We start from the raw sequence: 19,053 nt of genomic DNA, 5'->3' as shown, positions 1-19,053 counted from the left end.
TCAATTTTAATTGCAACTTAACAATGAATAATTAAATAAATAAAAAACATTGTACCAACTTTTAATAAAATCTATTTGTAAATAAGAATTATCTGTTAATATTTGTGGATACCGGATTCGAATAAAGTGCGTTTATAATTTATGGTAATATGTACCTATTTACAAGCGGATAGCCACGGATAGATCGATTGATGGTAATCATAAAAGTCTAATTGATTAGTAATGTTTGATTTTTTCACTATTCGGTTTGGCCTTAAAGTACCTGAATTTATTTTCTTCTGTTCGGATCAGCAGGTATGTTTGTAGTTCCAGAGGTGCGGATTTATTGGTGTAAAACAAAAATTGCTGAATAATAGCGGTCGGTGTTTGCTATTCGGAATTTAATGTTACTTTAGGCTCAAGATTTGTGTCGAATTTAGTCTATATGGGAGCTATGCCAAGACATGGACCGCTATACAGCATACTTCGTACACCCACTTGTGGACCTTAAGTATCTCTAGAGTTCCATTTTCGTTTGAAACACATATGGCCTATACCAAACTATGGACGGATGTGTTTCAAACGGAATGGCAAACTCACTATTCTATGGTGGTGGGTATAAAAATGGAACTTTGTATGTTATAAATACATCCACTATATAAATCGTTTTTCCATATGAACGGTCAGCGATCCGTTCGAGTGAATGAAAAATATTATTCAATTTCAAAAAAAAAAAAAAAATAAATAAAAAATAAAAAAATACATCTGCCGAAACCCGGGATTGAACCGGGGACCTTTAGATCTTCAGTCTAACGCTCTCCCAACTGAGCTATTTCGGCTGATGAATCAGATGTGCCTAATGCAGCATATTACTTCAGTCACAACACGCAATACAAAAAGCCGCTTATCGAGTAGTGTAACACACACGCACTCATATAGGCAACCAAGAACGTTTGGTATGGTATTTTTATACATTGAGGGAGAGATTTGGAGGTAAGTACAACGCTACTTTAAAACCAATGGAATTTTTATTTGATTATTTTCAAGGATTACTCGAACTCGAACCTGAATAATTTTCCAAGATCAAAAGGCTAAAATTGGGTTATAGTTTAATTGCGAACGGTAGATGATAGCTCCTTACAATTTGTATTACGCTCAAAGTAATTTGTTAGTAGACACAGAGGAAAAATCTGTTCAAATAGTAACATGAAAAAGGAAAGCGTTCACTTTGTGCTGAAATAAATTTTATATTTAAACATGGTTTAGTTTGATTTAAAAACCAAATAGTTGAACTAGGGGTTACTGTAGAACAATATAACCAATATATTGGGAATATGTCTTGTATTTGCTTAAAAGTAAACATTTTTCTCAGATTAAGGCATGACAGTAAACAAAATTTTAAAACTCCCTTTTTCTCTTGTCAAGAAATTGTTCACCTGGAAAATATTCGTACAAATTTAAATATTTATACTACGTTCACACTTTGGAAATCGCGTTTCTCATACAAAAGCACCATTTAAAATAATAAAACGACTATTTCTTTCACTTCACCCATTTCAATCTGTCCTTCAATTTTTTAGTGAATTGTGTATGTCGTGCCGATTTGAACATCGCACAGAAGTTTTGATATGCAAAAAATTGAATTTAATAAAACTAGATTGTACGAAAACGCCGTTTTGTTCTGATATGCGTTGAATTTAATTTTTACGATATCTCCCCCTCGCTTTTACAGCCAATGCATGTTTTTTGTAATAACATTTATTGAATTCGGTATATACGCGACCTTAAAAATAATAACAAATTGAATTTTGAACAAGATAGTTTAATATATAATACATCATTGTTAAATAGATTACAATATCTTTATGGAATTTTCATTTATGTGTATTTTACTAAAACGGCAACATTAGTTTTTCTCACATCAGGAGAAGATGTTCTAAACATTGTATTTCTTTATATCGTTTGGCCAAAATACTGTAATGTCTTTTTCTTTATTGAAATGTATTCAGAATAAAGGCGAAATAGGAAAAAATGAAATAACTAAGGAAGACATACATAATTAAACAAAAAGTAAAATGTTGGTAATATTAACAAAAACAAAATGTGGATTTAGCCTTACACTAATCACGAAATACACTGAAATTGTATGATTAATAATATTATTGTTGCTGTTGGGTTGCCTTGTATTTCTTATTGTTATCCTCTAAAGATTGTTGGCGGCTACTTAGAACAGAACATCATCATCACCCTCGTCCAAGATATTGCTAACTTCACGCACATCGATTCCTTGCTTGAGTAACTCAGCCTTTTTAGCTTCCGATTTTTGACGGGCTTCCCTTTTCTTATCTTGGATCTTTTTCAAACGATAGAACTCCTCACGTTCCAATTCATCCAACTCGGAAATGATGTAAGCCAAAGTACGATCAATACGTGGAATGATGACTGCAAAACGTCTAATTAATTAAATACAATAATTAGATTTCTAAGAACTTACCATGCTCAATAGCATTAACTCTTCTGTTGGTGATTTTTATAACTTCATCCAAAGTGACGAATGATGTTTGCAATGAAGCCAATTCAACCAAAAGCTTGACAGCGCTTTGATAGTTCTTCTTGAGTTTCGCCAATTGCTGACCACCACGAGCCAAACCAGCCAATTCATAGGTATCAGCACCATCCTGGTAAGATTCGAACACAGGCAGAGTAACACCAGCTACATTATCTTTCTTTGTGCGAATTTTAATTTGGGCCTTTGTAACATTCTGAAGCACCACTTGATTGAAGTCACCTGTTGTGAATTTGGCTTCGGCCAAGGAGAAGGCAGCTTCCTTCATTACTTCCCCCATTAAAGTTTTGGTCTATTAAGAGCAGAAATGTATTTCGAAATCAAATCCATGTAAAACCCTCGAGGAACAAATTGCATTTTTACCTCAATGATTTTCCCCAAAATCATACGGAAACGCATTTGTAAAGCATCAGCTTTCTTTTTAAGCAACCCATGACCCTTCTGTGCACCAGCCAAACGAGATTTCATCAACATTTGGGCACTTTGACATGAAAACAGAAAAAAGAATATTTTATTTGCTCATCAGACACTTTGCTTTGATTCCAAATTTCCAAATACTCACCCACGTGAAGGGAAAATAGGTAGCCTATCTTTTCCAGACATTTTTATTTAATTTATTGCCGTAATTTCTTTACAAAATTGTTTCAACTGGAAAAAATTTTATTTTTTCCGTACTCGAGAAAAATTTAATGGGGACGAAGAAAATCTACAATAGTCATATGGGATAGTAGGGTCTTGTGACAAATGTCAAACATGAAGGGTTGAATTTTTGTGTATCAAGACTGCGTTGTACTCTTTTGGTATTCAATACGTAATGCAAACTAAACAAACACAAGCGTTGGAAAAATGCTTATATTCAAAACGCTTTCAAACATTTTTGCTACTGTGAATTACACATGTAAGGAAAACAAACTCATATTTTTGGGGTTTATAAAATTTTAGTTTTCTCGTCGAATTTAAATATTGTTGTTACATTTAGATTTACATACACATGCTTTCAAGAAAGAAAAGTTTGTTACTCTGTTTTTGAGCAAACATCACTTCTTCGTGGTTACTTTCTTTAAACAAAAACTTTAATCAAGCATTGCTTTGTGTTTTATCTAAAATTCCCAAGAATTTGGCCAAAAAAGTTTGACGCATACAGAGACTTGAGTCCTAGTCGAAAAAAAAAGAAATTTATCTGAGTATGTTTTACTGGAATGGTATGCGAGCAGATATGATATCGGCAATTTTCAACGAATCACATACCAAAATACACAGACACTGGAGAAATCCTTATATTCTACACGCTTTCAAACAGATTTCAAAGGATAAAGCTAAAATTTATTTATTGGGATAAATATTTTTTCAAATACGACTCTGTTATTGAGTTGGCAAATGACAACAAAGACAGCTGTTCTAGAAATTTGTTATTGTCGAGCAGTACGACAGCATCTTTGTCTTCCATTAAACATATTTTTTGGAAGTATTTCAATCTGGGAATCTCTTTGACCTTTTTATTTTCTCTATTTGTAAAGGTAATATTGGCTGCATATACCAATCCGTTTTTGCCTGTGGATTAAAACCCATTTTTTAATGTAATTCAGCCTTGTCCAACAAGCACAAATTTTACGTTGTTGTCCTAAGGTTACATAAAATATTGGAAAGGGAAGCAAACGAACAGAGAAAAAAGGCACGTATTTCCTCGTAATTATTGTTATGCTTAATACTCATGGAAACCGCATCAAGCGGCGGTAGAAGTATACACAGAAACCACCTCCCCTACTAAAAATTTTAGATATAAGAAACAAAGGGTAAGCGGGTGGTGCTAATCTTTAGATGTATATGTGATTATATTCATTTCTGAAAATAGAACGCAATTGATATTTTTCGCTTCACCAATATTTTAGAGCCATTGGTGGTGATTTCAAGGAATTATCCTGCGGATACCTCCGAAGATAATTTTCTGTCTGGTGAAGGAGGAATTTTCTTTGCGATTGGGTGTTATTGTGGTTTCTAGTGCTCAACAGAATGTCTGTACGCCTTTTGACATCGCGACTCTTTAAACATGGTCGTTACTTGCTCCAGAGCTATTGGAAACGAGATATACACACCAACATTTTGGAACAAAATCAGAACCGTACACGTCCACAACGTATACCGCCGGTGACATCTTCGGCGGGCAAGGTAACTGCAACGAATTTAATATTTTAATGTTTATAAAATTTCAATACTCTTTCTTCCTGCAGAATACAGTTGCCAGAAATGCTATAAATGCTGTAACTTCGGCATCAAGATCGGGGACAGCTACTGGTCAATTGGCAGCTAGTGTTCCTCATTCAGCGGGAATTTTCCGTTTTGGTCAGCAAGCTCGTAAGCTTTTCATCGATAATATCTTAAATCGTGTTACCACAACATATTCTGCTGAGTTACGTACCCAGGCAACGAAGAAACTCTTCTACGGCGATTCTGCCCCTTTCTTCGCCCTCATTGGTGTTAGTTTGGCTTCTGGTGCTGGTGTTTTAACAAAAGAGGATGAGTTAGAAGGTGTATGCTGGGAAATACGCGAAGCTGCAAACCGTCTGCAGAATTCATGGAATTACGACGAAGTTCCCGAAACGTTGGATTCTTCATTTAGCATCGATAAACTAACCATAGGGCCTCCCATTGCTAAGGGATGCGCTGCAGTGGTCTATGCTGCGTCTTTTAAAGACAATTCTACGCTGGATGTACCGGTGAATGATTCGGGGGTTTCGTCTCCTCCTCCTTCAGAACCTAATTCGCCAAATTTACGAAATCCTACACTACAACAACAATCTTTTCGTCCGGAGTTTATGACACCTTTACAGAATATTTCAAGATTTGTTCACAATTTCGGTGGGTCTGTTGATAATGTTCAACTGTTTAGTCAAACATCTGCAGCGACTCAATTTCAGGACGCACTTGAAGCTGGTCGTTCATTAGAAGACAGATCACATCAGCAAGATGCAAATATATCTGGAAAGTCCCAAGAGGGATTTTCTGGTGTAAGCAGTGGATCTATGGGCTTGGTAAGTGACTTAGAAATAACTCATAAGGCAACAATGTCACTCTGACTTGAAAGTAAGTTTAGTATTAGAAGATTTCGTTTAAATTGTCTGTACATCAACAAAAAACAAAGACTAATTATTGGATTTCTCTAGCAAACTGTGGATACTCCCAATCATGCTAACATTCATCGTTATCCATTGGCCTTAAAAATGATGTTTAACTATGATATTCAAAGCAACGCCTTAGCTATTTTGCGAGCTATGTATAAGGAAACAGTACCGGCACGACAGCGCTATATTAACGAAGCGGCCGAAGCTTGGGAACAGCATATACAGGATCAAACATTGACCATACCTCCACATCCCAATATTGTGTGTATGTACGGGTTCTTTTGTGATGAAGTGGGCAACTTTCCGGACGGTCATTTACTGTATCCTATTGCCCAACCTCAACGTATTAATCCAAATGGTTATGGTCGTAACATGTCCTTATATTTGTTAATGAAACGCTATGATTATAGTTTGAGGTCTTATTTGGATTCTCATCAATTGACTACTAGGTCGAAATTGCTACTGCTAACCCAGTTGTTGGAAGCCGTGGCTCATATAAGTCGCCATGGAATAGCCCATAGAGATATAAAATCGGATAATATTTTGATCGAATTGAACGATGATAATACTACACCCGTATTAGTGCTTTCCGATTTTGGATGCTGTTTGGCTGATCGAGTTCACGGTCTGCAAGTGCCTTACACTTCGTTTGATATTGATAAAGGCGGAAATGCTGCTCTTATGGCCCCAGAAATTATTAACAAACAGCCGGGTCCATTTGCAGTTTTGAACTATTCTAAAGCGGATCTGTGGGCCTGTGGAGCCATAGCGTATGAAATATTTGGTATGCGCAATCCGTTCTATTCCTCAAGTGGTGGTTTAGCCGTTGCTAAGGGCGAGCAAACATTCTCTTTACGTAACTCAGACTACAAAGTGGATGATTTGCCCCAGTTATCTGATGAGTGTCCTTCATTGGTTCAGCAATTGATTTACAATATACTATCTCCAAATCCTTCGAAACGTGTTAGTCCAGATATAGCAGCAAATGTAATGCAATTATATCTGTGGGCTCCTTCTCAATGGCTTAAAAGTATGCCAAATAGTCCAGAGGTAAATAAAAAAGAAAAAACAAAAACAATTTGGAAGTAAACTGAATGTAATTCATTTATTTTTAGATCTTACAGTGGCTTCTATCATTGACCACCAAGATTATGTGCGAAGCGAAATCAGCAAGCGACGATTCTCCTTCATCATTTAATAACTATCAGCAAACTGGACGTCGTACTTATGTTGAATATCTTTTGATCTGCAGTTTCCTAGCCCGAGCGCGGCTTCGTCGCATACGTGGGGCTTTGAATTGGATACAGAATGCAGTGTAAGATCGCTTTCTCTGAAGCGTTTACGAAAACGAACGAAACGATTAGATATCTTCCCAAATACTACAATTGATCGTATATTTTCTCAACCTTTACAAGTCTGGAAATCGTTTAAAAGACGGAGAAACGTTTGTGTGATATATTTATGTTAAGATTGTAAAAAAATTTTTTTTAAAAAATGATTGTAGAGAGCATATTGAAAAAAGGCGACAAACGTTGAATGTCACATGTATGTGTTTTGTGATTACATTGAATTATTTTATACTACACACAATCTGTCCTTTATGATCGGCTATTGTTGGAAGAAAGAATCCTTTAATCCCTTCGAAAACCAATACAAGAAAGTTGCTTACCTAGTTACTAATTGTATTAATTTTATAGTTTATATATTGTTTACTACTTAAGAGAAATACACTAACCGAGAATAGTATGTGTGAAAATCAAAAACATTACAAGAATTTTATGCACATGAAAGCTCAAGGGTAATACTAATGCAATTGCTACGTTTTTTTTCGGAAATGATATGAAATAAATATTATCTATAGCAATCTATAAAAACATCCGATTTATTATTAAAATCAACTATAAAAATATCGTTTTGTTTTAGGGATTTAAAAGCAGAATATTATTACTGCTTATCTATATACCTTATACTGCTTATTCCATATCTTATATACTGTTTATTCCATGGGTGGAACTTAATTAAATTGAGGAAATATTTGTACTGATATATTTTTAAGTAAAAGCTGTAGGTATTTTGGAGTGCCCCGTTTTCTTTTTCAGGGTAAGAGCGCTTGAATCCATTAATCTTAAAAGTTTTGGCAAAATTTGGTAAAAATATACTCCCGTCTAGAATCCTCTATATTGTTCATATTCTGCATCTCAAGTGCGGCATCTTTAGGAATTTTACATCTTTGAAATTGTACGGTTCTTGTCTAGGCTAATAGAATTTGATATAAACTCGCCTAAATACTCGACAATATAAATTCTCCACTTTTCTACGTATCGTGTACAATATATATCATATATCGTATAAATGGATAAGTTTACGACAGTCTTTCAAACTATTTTTTTGTTGAGTGTGGCGAAGATTCGCCATCCTATGATATGTGGCACACAAATAAAAAAAAAATGGGATTCTACCTTTTGGTATTTGCCTAAAACATGTTTATTGAAAATAAAAGCATATTTGCCCCGAAATTAATGTCAACATCAATTTTTGGTTATTTTATCAAAACAATGTTTTTAATGAAGTTATCCCCTCACAAACCAACATTCAATGAATCGTCCCCCTTCACTGTTTCATTGTACTTCTTAATTTCAAACGAATGGCAACAACAAGGAACGTGCCTTCACAGTCAATAATACAAATGGATTTTTTTTATTAATTTGAATTGGTTACAATTGTATAAAAATGCCATTAAATATGGCAAGAATTTGGTTAAAATCATCATATCAAACTAAAATAAGCTGGGTCAATGTTATGATTTGAATTTAAGCATTTCTATTTTCGATTTTCACCACAGGAAAAAATACGACAAGAAAATGGGGAAACTCGATATTAAGAGATTTCCTTGCTGCGCATGTAAGAGAGTGCTTACAAAATGTGGGCTAGTTATTATACTTGCTAACGGTATTTAGTAATTCCCCACTTTCTCCTAGATTTCACTGGAAGTATTTGTTTGGACGTATAAAAGGCATCTTTTGTAGAAAATTGATATTAGTTTTGTGGCGGCAAGGATACGGTTAGCTTCAGTACAACGGCTTGTAAACAACCTCAATAACGGAAACGGAACTATGTATATGGCGCGTTTTGTTGTTCTAAACGTAAAACACGTTCTCAGATTGTTTGGCCGAAAACAATTATAAAAAGAAAGAATATTGAGAGTGGATTGTTTTTTTGTGTTGTCATTACTGTTGTTTCATCTATATTGAAGTGATGACTTTAAGAATATAAAATACATAAACTTTTTCAGTTGTAAGCAACATTTCTTCAAATTCTTACTACTAATACCACTAGTGAAGTTTTAAGTGATGTATGTCATCCTCACAGAAACTAAGATTTGGTTAAAGTTTTTCTGCAAATGTCCATACTCAATCATAAATTGTGCACACTATGAGAGTAGTAAAAAATAAATAAAAAACTAAGCAATACAATAAATTATCTTCGAATGTCACTTATTATACAACTATAAAAAATATCAAGGACTAACAATCTAAATCGCATAAATCTGGATTAAAGGCGTCCCCATATTCGTATTTATGAAAAATGTCAATATTTATAAATTCTTTCATAGATAAAATATTCATGCCTTCTTCTTAAGTTTAACTAATTTTATAATTTAACGAAAACTCTTAAATTGTAAATTTAAAATTTCCTAAAATAAATTTCGAAATTTAATGTGTATTAAAAAAATTCTTTCATTCAAATAAAGAATATTAAATTTCATATAATAGATGATTAAGTTTGCAAAATATCGAGAAATAGCGATCGATCGTATAATTTTTTTTTCGCAGGAATGAGATTTCTAAGTACAAATTGGAGGCAATCATTTAGTTTGTGCTAGTTTTTTTTAGATAACGGTACACACAAAGAAAATTTCATTAAAATTAAGCCAACGAAACATTTTATTTTAATACAATGAAAATATTCGTTAATAGTACGAAACGTTATGTTATAATGACGAAAATGTTCGTTGTACTAACGTATTTGTTTCATTTTCTCACTTTTAAAAACACATTTCGTTAATATAAGGACATTTTTTCTATCAGTGTGAAATTTCACATACTCACTCACTACAGCTGTCAATAATTTGTTATTGTCTAGAGGAAGTTAAGTTCAAGATGTCGACTTGACTTCTTTGAAATCTGTCTGATCTGTCGATTTAACTTCTTTGAAATCTGGATGACATTAAACCAATGTTCCAAAAATAGTCCATCGTCACATTTATTGGTGTAGATTCAACATAGATCAATACCCCGAAAATCCAAGAAAAATCCTCCATACACATCTTGTATATGATTCAGAAGTGAAATATGAAAATCGGTTCAGTGAGCGGCACAATAATTTTTTGGTTTACCAATAGAGTTTTATAATCTCTACTCTCATCTAAAAATCAAAAATAAAAAACTTAACATAGCGAACAACGATTTTAAAACAAACCATTAGTATACTTTATTTTGACGCTCACTACACGCAAAAAAATAATTCTTTCCTCCCAAACGAAATTTTAGACAAACAAAGTTCGTTTCTCATTTGCTTTTCGCTGTAAGGAAGTGTATTTGGAAGAAAAGTATATACTTTTTGTGATAAACGTTTATTCTTTTCCAGGATGTAAAAACAATTTCATAAAGACTAACTCAAAAAATTTTTTTTTTCTAGCTAATTGCATTTTCCCTCACATCTTTCTCACTTCCACGAAGATTTTTAGTTCTTAGCACCTTTTTCTGTAATACAAACAATGTAGAAGAAATTATACGATTTTATAAATTTTTAAAATTTTTTTACCTTTCGCCTGGACGGAGAATCGAACCGCGGACCATGCACTTTGTAAGCCAACACACTAACCACTGAGCTATGTACCTGTTATGGTCATCAAGAGATAAATATCCATATAAGTTATATTTATATAGCATAGCTTGCGGCGCCCACGAACCGAATAAACAAAGTTTATTTAACAGAAACAAACATTTAGTTTGGCACCGTGGAGCAGTGGTTGCTACGTCTGACTCTCATGCCAAGGGTCGTGGGTTCGATCCCTGCTTCGACCAAAGTTTTTTTTTTTTTTTACATACATTCTACATATGTTCCGAAGATTCCGAAAAAAATGTTCAACATTACATTGTACTATATTAAATTTTGAACTGTAAAATGTGTTTTATTAAAGACCAAAAGTCAGAAAAGAAGAGTGTTTGATATAAACGAAATGGACTCTGTTGTTGTTTCAAAAATAACTTTTTTTATTGAAAAAATAAAAACTTTGTAACAAACGAATTTTTTTGGTGATAAAGGTTTAAAATTTTCGAAGCAATTCAAAAAACTCTAACAAAAGAAAAACGTTTTCGGTACACGTTTTCCAAACGTTTTTTTTCTTTGCGTGTATACATATATACAAATTGAACGATAAAGATATGTAACCCCCATTAAATGGTGTACGGTGTATGTAAAATTCTCTCCACATACATAGTCAAAGGAAAATATGGTGTGCAAATTGTGAAAAGAAAAAGTAACATATGGTGGAATTTTTTATTCGTCTCAATACTCCCGGATACAAGGATAGAAAGTGCGCTGTTTGAAAAGATTAACACAAAGAAGAAATGCTTAGTTCGTTAACTCAAAATGAAAAGAATTTTAATGAACTTATTTGAATGGTTAACAGTGGAAAATGGGAAACATGTTTTCCGAATTTGGAAAAAAATAAGATGTAATGCTATTCACTCCTTATAACCCGTCATACGCTCATAGAAAAAAGTCTGCAGCAGTCGTGGACAATTCGTAAAATATTTATGTTCTTAAATGTTACCCAAAGTATTTTCAAGAATCAAAAAAGTTTTTTTTTTTTTGTAAATTCCTGCCCTATAATATTCATATCCAATGGAGAATTTAGATAAGAGATAAAAACATAATAGAAACATTTTATGTACTATGTTCCTAAATAATATCTGTTTTAATAAAATTAAACATACATATCAATTATCATTACTATTGATAATACTGAGTTTAATCATTGACAAAAGTCATAGAAATATGCCTTACTTTAAGGCTGATACTAAGTTCTGTTTTGTAATAAATAATCACTTAATTTGTGAAATAATTAAAAATATCCTACTAAAACCCAAATAAAAAATACAGCACACATCATCGATTACAATTAATTACAAAAATTACATTTAATTATTTTAATAAAGCAATCACATAAATTTCAAGGCGGAAACCGAATATAGCACCGGCCTTTAACCTGTATATCTTTCCATAGTATTAAAATTTTTTACCAAAAATAGTTTTTTTTTTTATATAAAAAGCTATCGTAAAAAATGACAACCATAAACTGGATAACAAATCGAAATCCATATCCTTCCCCAAGTGAACAATAGAAATCATAAAAAAAACAAAGAAAATATACACCCAATACATAAAAACAAGAAAATAAAAAGACCATAGATGCTTGTAAATAAAAAGTAAAACTCTAAATAAGACCAAACGAACAAAACACACAATAATGAATAACACTTGTCAGCATCTAAGTCCATACTATATGACAACAGTTCTGGCATTGCTATCTAAGAAATAAGATAGAAAGCAGGCTATTATTGAGAACAATAGTGGCCACAAAAGTGTATCAACGACAAAACAGTACTACCATTACCCATCATCGGAATACTGTTCAATTGCTTTGCTGCGCCAGAAACTATGCTACCGCCTCCTACAGCACCTATGACAACTCGTTCTACAGCAATGGAAATACCAACATCAAGAAACAATAGTCACGAATCTGCCTTTTTACATGATTCCATGAACATTACAGCCAATAGAGAATCAGTTGCTTCTAACGCCAGCAGTAAAACCAATGCCATACATCGCCTGAAAGCTTTTCTAAATAAAACACTGGAAAATGTATCCAAAACCAATGCCAGTGATTACACAGCTCAATATTTTTCATCTGCGTCGACCACAGGAGCATCACCGAATTTAACCTCATCTCGCGGAACTTATGATGACATTGTTATTGGAAGCATCAGAAATAGTAGCAGCGGTATTGTTGGCAATATAACAGATGGTTTTGGAAGCTATGCCACCGCGGCAGCTGCTGCAGATATGGCAGTAGCAACACTATCGAATAGTAGCACACATTTGGAAACAACAACAACAGCAGCGGCCGCGTTCCCCACCGCTCAAACAGTGGCAACATTTATAGCGGGCAACAAGAATCGCGCGACAACAATAATTGTTTATCCAACAGGTACGTGAAAAAAAATGAAAATTTAAAATCATTAATCACTTCATTGGCTTACGCTCATATTACCATATGTTAGGTGTGTTTTTGTGCTAATAGCAGAAGCTTTTGTGGTTAGAGTTGTGGTTGTTCATAACAAAAGGAGAATGGGTATAGTTTAGTTAGTATTGAATATTTCACTGTTAATATACCACTCGCCATAGCTATCCAACAAAAGGACGAACTGAGTCAATTTTGTATATTGTTCGTACTAATATCGAATTTAAAAATACAATTTATTATTCTACTTCTTCTTTTGCATCTTAGTTAATCCCAATAATCTGGACTATACGCAAAAATGAAACGGGAAGCCCAAACTTTGCTCTTTTGTTACAGTGTTTTTATTATTTCTTCGAAAAATTACAACTTTTATCATTTTATCGTTTATCATTTTTTACACGAATTTCTATGTTTGTCGTAAATAAAAAACCTTTATTAATAGCCGATGTGTAGATCGGTTCACATAAACATATTATATAAAGAATTTTCGTTAAAAGCAAATAATCCCGAATTCATGACATTCTTTTTATTTGCTTTTAAAGCTAATATTTCAGTGTCTAAAGAAAACTTAAAACTTTGTTTAAAATTTCTCAGAAGCGAAAACTTTTTTTTTTTCAGTGTAAATGTTACATCCAATTTTATTTGGCTTCGGAAAAAGGTTTGATTGAGTCTATGTTTATCAAACTATTGTATAATATGAGAACAAAAGAAATTCAAATCCAGTTTTTATTAAAAACAAATCTATTGTTTCTTACATACTATTTTAATGAAAGATTAGAGCATTTTGTGTGAAAATCCTTTAATGTTTTAATATTCTTATAATTACTTTAGGGTCTAGTGGCCACTTTTCATTAATATTAATATATATCCCTCTTTCAAAGCTATGCATTTCATGTATAAATCCTTCACGTCCTATTTGTTTTGGGATTAGCTTGGTTTTTTTCTTTAAATTATAAATGATTAATTACATTTGGATAATCGTTCCGATTCAATTGAATGTAAAACATTTACTAATACCAAGTGAGTTATTTGCATTTCATACTAAACTGATTGGCCAAAACATGAAGCAATATTAAAATGTTATTTGCAAGGTTGTGCATGTGTACCTATACGAGTACATGGGAGCGTATGATTGTTGATAAATGCAAAATTCAATTGAATAAGGGAGCGTATGATGGATGTGTTTGGCATGCCATTATTGCAGGCGGAGGTCATGGATCTCAAAAATGGACAAAACACCAAAACATTTTCTCTAATAATGCAGGTTATATTTCCGAGTATTTCCATTAAAATTATGCCCGCCTGACTTATAGATAACGCTACTAGAAATAATATGATTTTAAGTTATCCCTAACTTTTTTCTGACACGTATATAATTCGCTTATGAATTATAACATTTTGAGAGACGAAACTTTTCACCTTTTAATACATTATTGCTTCTGAAGAGAAGTTGAAGCTCACTTTCGAGCCCAAGCTCACTTTCGAACAAAAACGTTGACGATTAATGATTCGGAGAGGGTATTTGTAGCGCGATAAACCCGAGTTATGTGCGTGGTGACAATGTATAGTAAACACAATCCATGAATAGGTTTTGAAATACTTCTACATTCACTGTATTCTCTAGATATGGCTTCCAACGACGATTTTCCGTTCTCAGATCTTAAAAGTAAAAATGATTCTGACAGGCTGTCGTTAACAACTACAGGATTCGATTAAATAAAAACTGATATTCATGTGCATCTTGCGACAAATAACTTTTTTTTGGACCCCAATTGTTTGGGAGATCTTGCCAAATATATTATATTGTTTGGATCACAGCGCTCCCAAACATTGTATATGTTCATATAAAACAAACATTGGCAATATCCAAAAACATGCGGGATTCCTGTAAAATATGTTTGGGACATTGTGTGATTTGTGTTTGTCGCATTATACTACTCCTTGGTGCAATATTTTTTCTTAATGTGAAACGCATTTGGGCTAAATAATTAATTATTCTCTTTTATGCTTGTCATTCGGGACAATGCCCCGAGATATGTCATACTTAAAAACAGCATCGTATACTTTTTTCCATTATATGATCATACATTCACTTACATACCAAGCTTATTAATATGAATCCCAAGGCGGGCGATAGATGTATGAGTATAGTAAGACGTCATGAAACCAACATTCCTTGACCTTTGCTCTTTACATGTGCCTGTATAGTTAGTGTAACAGAATGATTCTTTTGGGTATATTGTGCTACTATATTTAACGCCTTCTAAGTATAAGCCAAAATGTTAAGACTTTTATAATGTTAGCTGTTTTGCATTCTTTTTTTATTGAATGCAAATAAAAGTATAGCTTGTTTATAATCAAGGGTGAAATTAAATTTGCTATGCAATTTTGGACAACATTCGTCAAGAATGTTATGCCCTAAAATATTTTACAAAATCAGAGATTGCATAAAAATTTCCTATGTATAATTATATGTATAGGATTCCCTCGACATACTTTAAATACTTGAGCATTCCTGCATATTTGGACATTTTTGTAGATTAACGGCCATTTTCATGTAGCTCCGTTAGGCTTTAACTGTCTGTTAACAGAAAGTAAATTGCAAATATATTTTCTCCAGTTAACTTTAACTGAAAATTTTCTAGCAGTTAAGCTCCTAACTGGCATATAAAACGTATAGACAAGATGACAGATATGTCCATAGATCGGTTAAAAATTAGTTAGCTAACGTAGCACTAACGGAACTTCATGAAAATGGGGGTAAGTCAATAAAATGTTTTTATGTACCAAGAAGATTAATTATGTTATTCAAATTACTGTTTGTCAGGTGAAAGGTTATATATTAAGTCTAAATAAAGATATATAATATTCTCATTAGATAATAAAAGGTTCGTTTTGGGATGGTATACTAATTCACTAGGGGGTGCATACTGTCTCGACTTGGCCGGACTTTAACTCTTACTTATGTGTTTTTTTATAACTCAACTTTTTTAGAATATGACATTAACAATTAACAATATATTAATATATAAAATAAAGGGAACTAATTGTTTCTATTTTCTTAATTTTCTTACTTTTTTACAGTTTCGCCAGAATCAATAGTGATACCAATTGTCTCCTGCATATTTGGCTTTCCCATTTTGGCATTTATTGTCATTTGCTGTTTACGTCATCGGGCCAAATTGGCCAGAGAGCGAGATCGTCGACGGAATTACGATATGCAGGACCATGCTGTGAGCCTGGTCAGATTTAGTCCAATACATAGGCTTAGTGAGTTTAAGTGTTGTAATGTATTGTTCATTGATGATGTCGATGATGTTATTGGTGGTTGTTTGTTTTAACTTCATTCCTGTTTCTGCCCTGAATGTTTTGCATGGTTGCTTGAGGGCCAGAAATATGATTGATGATGGATGGTTGAGGTTTGAGTGATGTGATTGGTTTGTTTTCAATGAAAACATATTTGAAGTGAATTGACTTGGATTGGCACATCATCATCTTGTTAATCATCAACATGTTGTTGAATTGATAATGATATTGATTGACAGTTTTAAATGACAGGCGAAAGGAGACAAATTAAGAAGTTGTTATTCATGGGTCATCTATTGGGTTTATGCTATATCCCTGATTTTATAAAAAAATGACTTGGTTAGCAGTCACTCAATCAATAATCCGATTCAAAAGTCAATTATTGTGGACATTTTGTATTATAAAGAAGTCGTAAACATGAGAGTGATTTTCTTCCTAGATGCTGGATAAATGCTTTAAAAAATATACTTGATTTAATTAAAATTGAAGCCCTTTTGAGAATAATAAAATAAACCAGTAAAGTAGATTTAAAAGTATACAAAGAATAAATTGACATAGAGAAGTACGGTATAGCAAATGTATAAGTAGATATATAAAATCGATGAAGAATTATTACGTAGTCAAAAAGAAATTTATTTTAGAATTAACAAACGTAAGTAAGGTAAATCATAAAACATATATCGGTTAATATCTCGATGTGACTCTCATACGTATATGTAAATAAGAGGTCCACTACACTGAAAAAAATATTGTCGTGACGTCAAAAATGTCATGTCTTTAAAATACGAATGCAAATTTTGCTTAGAAAAGAAGACGCATTTCTCTAATATAATTTTTTTTGCTTGTCCAAAAGTAGATAAACTTTTCAATGAAGTCGTATTGTCCTTATAATTAAGTGATTTCACTTAAAAATGGGTATCATAATATGAAAGAAAAAATGTTTGGGCTAAGGTCAACCTGACTTTAATAATTCACAAAAATTCTTTAAATTTAATGAAACTATTTTTAAATTTGTTGTCTTTTTGCATCTTGACTACAAAGCAAAAAATCGCTCAAATATAGGACATGTTTTTCAACACTTTATTTTAAAGACGTTTCATACTTGAAACATAGCACAATTTCTACTGGAAGTTGAGTCTGAATTTGGAAAATAAAGTAAAGCATATAAAGAAAAAAGCTGAAAAAGCTAAAAATTAAAATTTGCGTCCTAGAAGCAAATACACATAACCCAAATTTAAAAGAGAATTGTGTCTTAAAAGTATCCTTATTGTATTCTCCGTTTCTTAGGCGCGGAATCAATACCAACATTTTTAAAGTAAAGACAAAAATCTTTTTTCAGTGTGTATATAAATTCTAATTTTCCATAATCATTCAGTTGGGTTCTGATTGGCTTTAACACCTTCTTATTTATCCTTGCGTAATATCGATATTTATGGTAACACATTTCCGTGGTGGCCAAATTTATTGTACACTAAACAAAAAATTGTGTGTTCAAATAATTGGAACGAATTACATATTTGGACAGATCAGTAACTGCATAGAATGGGTCATTCTAGAACACAATAAGTATAATATTGAGCCAGATTTATTCGATATAAGTTTCTGTTGTTTGTCTAACGAAAATATTTCTTGAGAGTGTATATGGTAGTCGAAGAAGAAGAATAAAGTTCACCACATCTGGTATCGAAATGTACTTGAAGTCTGTAACAATATATATAACCGCTCTATCTAACGTATTAAAGCCTTAAATTAAATTATACTTTTATTCTGTAGGGTATGTTCCGATATTCAAAATTGAAAATCGCAAAATTTTCGTTTGAAGATATTTTCTTAACCCTAAAACATAAAAAATAAAAAATTTAATTTAAGTCCGATAGTATATCAAATTTTTACTTTATAAGAAAACTAAATTCTTACGATTTGCGATTTCCAATATCGAAATCGCATTTATTTGTATTAATATTTCTTTATTAATTTTTAATCTACTATGCTACTTGTTTTATTTAAAATGTTTTGTTTTTTTTTTTTTACTTCATTACAACTCTAGCATTATTCTTATGTTTAAAACATTTGCCTGTTTGCCTGGTTCCGTATCCTTCAGCACTTTTGTAAACATATAATACAATTTAAAGCACCAGACCTGTTTACATTACTAATGTAACTTTCTTTTTGTGATTTCTTTACATTCATTTAGATTACCGATCGTCGCGAGCTATCAGTTTACGTCCTGAACGAAGCTTAAGTCAAGGTTTCACATCTCTAGAGTTAGACACTGTTGTTGAAGAGCGTTGCAGTGATATTGAACAAACCCAAACAGAAATTATCCATCCGGAATCGCCAATGGAGTCATCTACATCATATAAAATGTCTCTTTCTAGCAGCTAGCAAATGCCTGCCAAATCGAATAACAATTCCTCCACCTTGGAGCCTACTACAACAACGGCCACCACTCCATCGCCATCACCATCCACACAAGCCCAGCTTTCTGAGAAAACGATGGAGGCTCAATCTAAATCTAAACTCAAATACTTACAAGCAAAACAAGAATATCCTTCATCTTCGCTTAATTCCCGACATTTCACATTAAAACGTCAGAAGAGAATAACTGAAAATCGACCGATACCAATGAGAAAACGTTCGTCTTCTATGAGAAAATCAAGATCTTTAGATGCAGATCGAGCCTATTCATTGTCCAGTATACAATCCCCGCTATGGGTTACTCTTACCAATGCCCGTACGATCGAAGAACTTTCCAGAGAACAAATTTAAACGGC

The 19,053-nt window shown here is 32.8% G+C and overlaps 3 protein-coding genes and 1 non-coding gene across 7 annotated transcripts; 2 read left to right on the top strand and 2 right to left on the bottom strand.

Moving 5' to 3' along the window:
* Positions 1–745: 745 nt before the first annotated feature.
* Positions 746–818, bottom strand: TRNAF-GAA (transfer RNA phenylalanine (anticodon GAA)). The gene has a single exon. It is a non-coding gene; the product is annotated as a tRNA-Phe (tRNA).
* Positions 819–1,785: 967 nt separating this feature from the next.
* Positions 1,786–3,278, bottom strand: Vha36-1 (V-type proton ATPase subunit Vha36-1). The gene is made up of 4 exons (XM_075299354.1): positions 3,108–3,278; positions 2,909–3,026; positions 2,474–2,837; positions 1,786–2,421 (listed from the first exon to the last, which is right to left on the bottom strand). The coding sequence occupies exons 1-4, from the start codon at positions 3,146–3,148 to the stop codon at positions 2,204–2,206; spliced, it is 741 nt and encodes a 246-aa protein (XP_075155469.1). The 5' UTR covers positions 3,149–3,278; the 3' UTR covers positions 1,786–2,203.
* Positions 3,279–3,932: 654 nt separating this feature from the next.
* Pink1 (PTEN-induced putative kinase 1) lies at positions 3,933–7,538 on the top strand. Of its 3 annotated transcripts, none has more exons than XM_075302784.1 (6): positions 3,933–4,062; positions 4,132–4,217; positions 4,435–4,711; positions 4,774–5,574; positions 5,707–6,714; positions 6,780–7,538. In XM_075302784.1, the coding sequence occupies exons 3-6, from the start codon at positions 4,556–4,558 to the stop codon at positions 6,981–6,983; spliced, it is 2,169 nt and encodes a 722-aa protein (XP_075158899.1). In that variant the 5' UTR covers positions 3,933–4,062; positions 4,132–4,217; positions 4,435–4,555; the 3' UTR covers positions 6,984–7,538. The 3 variants fall into 3 exon arrangements, with proteins under 3 accessions (XP_075158899.1, XP_075158897.1, XP_075158898.1); XM_075302782.1 differs by having other exon boundaries at positions 4,132–4,338; XM_075302783.1 differs by having other exon boundaries at positions 4,132–4,338; positions 4,398–4,711.
* A 92-nt stretch (positions 7,539–7,630) lies between these two features.
* LOC142232074 (uncharacterized) lies at positions 7,631–18,803 on the top strand. 2 transcript variants are annotated; one of them, XM_075302785.1, is made up of 4 exons: positions 7,631–9,016; positions 12,003–12,940; positions 16,058–16,243; positions 18,474–18,803. In XM_075302785.1, the coding sequence occupies exons 2-4, from the start codon at positions 12,391–12,393 to the stop codon at positions 18,662–18,664; spliced, it is 927 nt and encodes a 308-aa protein (XP_075158900.1). In that variant the 5' UTR covers positions 7,631–9,016; positions 12,003–12,390; the 3' UTR covers positions 18,665–18,803. The 2 variants fall into 2 exon arrangements, with proteins under 2 accessions (XP_075158900.1, XP_075158901.1); XM_075302786.1 differs by having other exon boundaries at positions 16,058–16,215; positions 18,474–18,660.
* The last annotated feature ends 250 nt before the right edge of the window (positions 18,804–19,053 follow it).

This window comes from Haematobia irritans, chromosome 3, assembly GCF_050003625.1.
Source record: "Haematobia irritans isolate KBUSLIRL chromosome 3, ASM5000362v1, whole genome shotgun sequence".
In the NCBI taxonomy this organism is placed as follows: Eukaryota; Metazoa; Arthropoda; class Insecta; order Diptera; family Muscidae; genus Haematobia; species Haematobia irritans.
This window is presented reverse-complemented; position numbering and strand designations above follow the sequence as displayed.

Excerpts from the sequence above, each read along its gene's own strand:
- Vha36-1 (XM_075299354.1), bottom strand. The coding sequence starts at position 3,148 with ATGTCTGGAAAAGATAGGCTACCTATTTTCCCTTCACGTGG. Across the intron at positions 2,838-2,908 it reads TTTTGGGGAAAATCATTGAG|ACCAAAACTTTAATGGGGGA; the intron begins GTAAAAATGCAA and ends TGCTCTTAATAG. Across the intron at positions 2,422-2,473 it reads AGTTAATGCTATTGAGCATG|TCATCATTCCACGTATTGAT; the intron begins GTAAGTTCTTAG and ends GACGTTTTGCAG.
- Pink1 (XM_075302784.1), top strand. The coding sequence starts at position 4,556 with ATGTCTGTACGCCTTTTGACATCGCGACTCTTTAAACATGGTCGTTAC. Across the intron at positions 4,712-4,773 it reads TGACATCTTCGGCGGGCAAG|AATACAGTTGCCAGAAATGC; the intron begins GTAACTGCAACG and ends TTCTTCCTGCAG. Across the intron at positions 5,575-5,706 it reads GCAGTGGATCTATGGGCTTG|CAAACTGTGGATACTCCCAA; the intron begins GTAAGTGACTTA and ends GGATTTCTCTAG.
- LOC142232074 (XM_075302785.1), top strand. The coding sequence starts at position 12,391 with ATGCTACCGCCTCCTACAGCACCTATGACAACTCGTTCTACAGCAATG. Across the intron at positions 12,941-16,057 it reads AATAATTGTTTATCCAACAG|TTTCGCCAGAATCAATAGTG; the intron begins GTACGTGAAAAA and ends ACTTTTTTACAG. Across the intron at positions 16,244-18,473 it reads TAGTCCAATACATAGGCTTA|ATTACCGATCGTCGCGAGCT; the intron begins GTGAGTTTAAGT and ends ACATTCATTTAG.